Raw genomic sequence first — 4,966 nt, 5'->3', positions numbered from 1 at the left:
CTGTAGACCACTTGTGATCTATGTTCCAGAATTTTTTTTGAAAAGCAAACCTATGCTCCAGAGTCCAGAATCTCAGCTTGTGACCTAGTATGTTCTATATCTATTAAAAAAACTGATCCAGAGTCCAGAATCTCAGCTTGTTTACTTCTGAATTATGCAGAAGTGAATCTTTCTTGTTTTAAAAATGAATAAATAGCATAGATCTTTGGCATGAAGCAGATCGACCTCCGAGCCTTGTGAGAGTGAGACTGTTGTCCTCACTCACAAGAAGGCATCCGGTAGTCATGCATAACTGACTCCATGGTTAGGTTCCTGAGCCCCCAAGAAATTAATCCCATAGCAGTAATCTCTGGTCACCTGCTTAAATGAGCCCTGCAGCAAGCAGCCGCAGGGAATCCAGTTATGATGAATGCCACCTCAAATCATAATATGCCAAGGAAATCTTTCTGATAAACAGCAGTGATCAGGAGAAAACTGCTGGATGATTGACAGCAATAATTTCACAGTTTCTGGATCAGTAAGAAAAAGGTCATCATCCTTAGCTTCCCTAACCATTCAATTTACAATAGAGTAAGCATTAGCAACAGAAATGATTTTTACAAAAGCATTTTGATTCCTGACCTCAATTCAAGGATAACCTAACACACTGTCTACATAGAGATAACACAAGTTCAGCAGCCACATTGCTATACCAATTTCCACATGGTGCTACGAAACGATAAGAGCATCAATCGTCCTTGGCGTCTCTGGGTTTGTGGTAATCTCTTCACAATAAATCTTCGTTGCCATCTCATCTTTTTTCGGATCTGCCTTCATGTTTACCCTGTCAATGTCACTCGTGCAAAGAGTTGGAATGGCATTGCATTGTTCGAACCGGAAGCAACTGACCAGGTGATCATTTGTTAGACCTGCAGCCTGCATGAAGGAATATATGACCGTTGGGCCCACACCTCGGAATCCCCTTCTCATCATGTCTTTGCTGATTATATCTGCCTTCGGGCTCTTGACAGGAACTTGTCTTGGATATCGGAACTTGCTCACTATAGGCTTGTGGTTCAGAAAACCCCAGCAGTACCGATCAAAGGATCCAAATTCATCAACAATCTGCATCAGTTTGCACAAACTTATAGTTCCAGGCAAAAAACCACAGCAACGGAAGTACCAAATTTGGCGGTATATCAAGCAGGCACTACCAACCTTTAGTATCTGGCGAGCATTCTCAAGGACAGCTCGGAGCTTTTGCTCTGACAAAAGAGAATGGGCAGTGCTTCCAGGTGCCACAAGCTTCTTCTCATTTATTTTAGAGACAGCAGCAGGGTCGAACTCCATGAAAATTTCCCTGGAAGATTCAGCATGGATCTTACAAAATAAACCATGCACAGTAATTTTATTTAGGGCCCCTTTGGAACACAAGAATCATGTAGGAACTTCACAGGATTCAGTTTATTTTCACAGGAAAAACACAGAAAACATGAAACAATCCCTCATTCCAAAGGGGCCTTATTTTCAATATTGCAAGACCTATACCTGAAAAGTTGCCTCCTCTTAAGAATTGCAGGCCATGTAAGCTCAGCCAATGCACCAGATAGTACAAGTAGCTCAAACAATCTCCTGTAGAACGACCATGGTCAAATATCCTTGGGCGGTCTGATTCCTATTCACAGAGATAAATAGCAAAGATGAATTTTGCAATTTTCAGTTTGCATACCTGTCATTGTGCACGGGAACCCCCCACTCCTCATCATGGAAAGTGACATAGCAAGCATCTGGTCAGTAGAAAACATGATAAATCAGCTTTGTTCGTAAAAATGCGTAGCTTAAGAAACACTTCATCAGTAAGGCCTAGAAAAAAGGCACAGAATAACCATAGCATGTGATGCTGTCAAATAAAGCTGTACCTCAAGCTTTGGGTGTTTGGTTTTATTGGCAGTATAGATGGAGCTATTAAAACTACTAGTGTGTTATTTTCAGGTTGTAATGTAACCATTCCTTTTACCGAATTTATGGTTTCAAGCAATTACAGTGGGTTGCTGCAGCAGGAATGCAGGATCAAAATCAAAGGGCACATGGTACATAATAGCATAGATTGATCTAACGGGCTGGTATTTAGTTGATGAGTCAAAACTATATATTATAGCTAATTACATATGTAACTCTGTGGAAGTGTCAATGACAAGGCAATCCTTCAGATGAAATTGCATATCTAATGTTAATTATATATGCAACTATAGTCAATTACAGATGTTATGTGAAATTGCAAGAGATTAACCAATCCATTGAATGAAGGAAATAAAAGCAAAAGGGAAACAAAAAAAAGGAGAATATGCACTTTACACTTTATAGGCAACCTAAAGGAGGAATGCTAACTTTATCTAATGTAGGCAGAATTACCATCTCAAATGGTTCCAATATCCAACCCCATGACAAACAAGAACAGCTAGAGTTTAACAAGCTATTAACGCAGTAGACGATATATCATCATTCCGGTTAGCAACTCAGTAGCATGCTGCTCTTGAGGAAAGGCTAGAAGGGAATATATTCTTAATTACCCTGTGGGTTTCGCATAGCTTTACTACATGTCTACATCATATGAACAAGTGTGATAAAAAGTGCCTGGTTAAGGATGCTAGAATGTATAAGTTATAATGAATTGCTGACACATGAATGGACTGATTAGCCAATAATTCGAACAGGCATAAATTACGACTCTAAAATATAGTCAGTAACCAAAACATCAAGAAACAAGAATTGTATTCTTCTTCTGAAGAAAAGAAAGAAGAATAATTTTTACAGCAAACTAAGATTTTGACAAAGAACAAGTTCCAGAACAGAAGAAGCTCACCAGTGGTTGGAGTCGCCCACGCGCACCTCCTCTTCCCTTCCACAACCTCTGGTGTCACCGGAACAACAAACTCCACCACGACGAGCTTGCTCTCTGCCGCCTTACCCACAGCCTTGCCTTGCTTCGACGCAGCCGTCGGCCCCGACTCCGCGGAGGTATCCGAGGAGCAAGACGACGCGCTGAGCGGCAAGCTCGGATGCAGGAGCTGCGCGTCGCTCCTCCTCGACGGCGGCCCAGGCGGTGTGCGCCGTGGCGACGGCACAGGGGACGCACCCTTGGGCGCGCCACTTCCGCCCCCGCCGACTGCATTCCTCTTTGCACCCTCCTCCGCCTTGGTCGTGGCGGCCACACACTTCTCTGGCGTCCCCGCCGCCGCCGGCTCCGCCGCCTTCCTCAGGGGCTTCGGCGACGGTTTCCGGGCGTTAGCCGGGCCCGACCTGGCCTTGTTGCCCCCCGGCACCAGCACCGGCCTCGCCTCTGCCTCCGGAACCGCGATGTTCAGGGACCGGACCCTCGGCGCCCCGGCCATGGAAGCCACTACAGCCTAACCCCGGAAGTTTTTACCGCCCAAAAATTCAAATTTTACCGGGTTTTCCACTCGGCTCACCTCAAGAACCGAGCAAAGAATTCCAAACGCCCGTAGAAAAATACCCGCCTCGTCGAGCTAAAACCCCCGTCCATGAACTTAAGATTCCCCTTCGCCGAGACAAGCACGCAACCTAGAACTCCTCGAAATCCGGACTCTTTTACCTCCCTATAAAAACCTCCAAAAAATTCAAATTGAAGCGAGTTGCGGGCCAAGAACCCTAACCCCAGCCGCGCTTAGGCCCGGCATTGCACGGACGAGTGCAGGAACGCGATAAACACCACGAAACGGCCCCGGCGTGCGGCCGGCGCTCAAAGGAGATTAGAACCTCCCGGAGCCGTACAACGCCGGGGGGAAAGTGAAATCCGGGGAAGCTGAGGGGATTTGGAAGCCCTAGGCGGCGGAGGGGCGGGGCAGGGCGGGGAGGGGAGAGGCGCAGGGGGGACTGCAGCTGCTGCAGCAACTGTTCCGAGGACGAGGGAGGAGTGGAATCCAAGGAGAGAGGAGGGGGGCGAAGCGGTTGGCAGAGACTGGGAGAGGTTGAGGGGGACGCTGCACTAGCTCGCTAGCGGCTAGCGGGGACACTGGGCTTTTCTGTTTATTGTACACCAGTTTCTAGGGTCTGTTTAGTTCGCGAAAATAAAAATTTTTGAATAGTCACCGTCGAATGTTTTACGAATATAGAAAAGAGGTTTTAGGATACTAATAAAAAAACTAATTATATAGCTCGTCTGAAAATTGCGAGACGAATTTATTAAGCCTAATTAATCTATCATTGGCGTCATGTTAGTTACTGTAGCACTTATGGCTAATCATGACTAATTAGTCTTAAAACATTCGTCTCACGATCTCTAACTAAACTGTGTATTTAGTTTTTTTAGTCTATATTTAATACTCTATGTATATGTCGCAAAATTCGATATGATAATTTAGGGTGAAAATTTTTGGGAACCCGGCCTTATTTTCGGGACTAGATGTGTTGCGAAAGTTTTTTACTTTTGTGGGGAGAAGAGTTTGGTCTATATGTGCCCAGGACCACTGCACAAGGGCCCGGTAGCTTCTTACTGTCTGATGGTGTACTTTTTCCAACATGGCCCACCTGTTTTATACATTTGTCAAAATACTGTGTAACAGCTGGCTGATTTGTGTTCGGGAGGCCATAAACTGATCGTGGATTATTTACTGCTGGTTGATTTGCTGTGAGAGAAAAACACTGTTGTTGGCTGGAAATTTACGATCGTGCTGTTGATTTCTTGGTGGTTATACACGAGAGAAATGGTTTCCCACATGTACCATGCACCATCGCCAGTTTTTTTTTTTTGGCATGTATCGACCTTAATTTATACATGTTGAAACGAATTGAAAAGAATTTTATCTAAGTTCTATTACAATCTACTTCAACACGTATGGACCAAGAGTTGAGAGATACATGTGCATCTAAACAAGATCCAACTGTTTATTATAGATCGTCTTTTAAAATTTCTTATTAAACAAAAATTTGTGGTCGTAACCAAGAAGAGAGTATTCTCGGCTAAATT

At 44.4% G+C, this 4,966-nt stretch overlaps 1 protein-coding gene across 1 annotated transcript; it reads right to left on the bottom strand.

Moving 5' to 3' along the window:
* Positions 1-482: 482 nt before the first annotated feature.
* On the bottom strand, positions 483-3,982 carry LOC136535227 (uncharacterized). Its single transcript, XM_066527534.1, has 5 exons — positions 2,843-3,982; positions 1,709-1,766; positions 1,528-1,611; positions 1,198-1,339; positions 483-1,104 (listed from the first exon to the last, which is right to left on the bottom strand). Exons 1-5 carry the CDS (start codon positions 3,369-3,371, stop codon positions 709-711), a joined length of 1,209 nt encoding a protein of 402 aa, XP_066383631.1. The 5' UTR covers positions 3,372-3,982; the 3' UTR covers positions 483-708.
* Between the last annotated feature and the right edge of the window lie 984 nt (positions 3,983-4,966).

Source organism: Miscanthus floridulus, unplaced genomic scaffold (genome assembly GCF_019320115.1).
Source record: "Miscanthus floridulus cultivar M001 unplaced genomic scaffold, ASM1932011v1 os_2617_2, whole genome shotgun sequence".
Taxonomy (NCBI): domain Eukaryota; kingdom Viridiplantae; phylum Streptophyta; class Magnoliopsida; order Poales; family Poaceae; genus Miscanthus; species Miscanthus floridulus.
The sequence above is the reverse complement of the archived record's forward strand: the minus strand, read 5'-3'. Positions and strand labels throughout refer to the sequence as shown.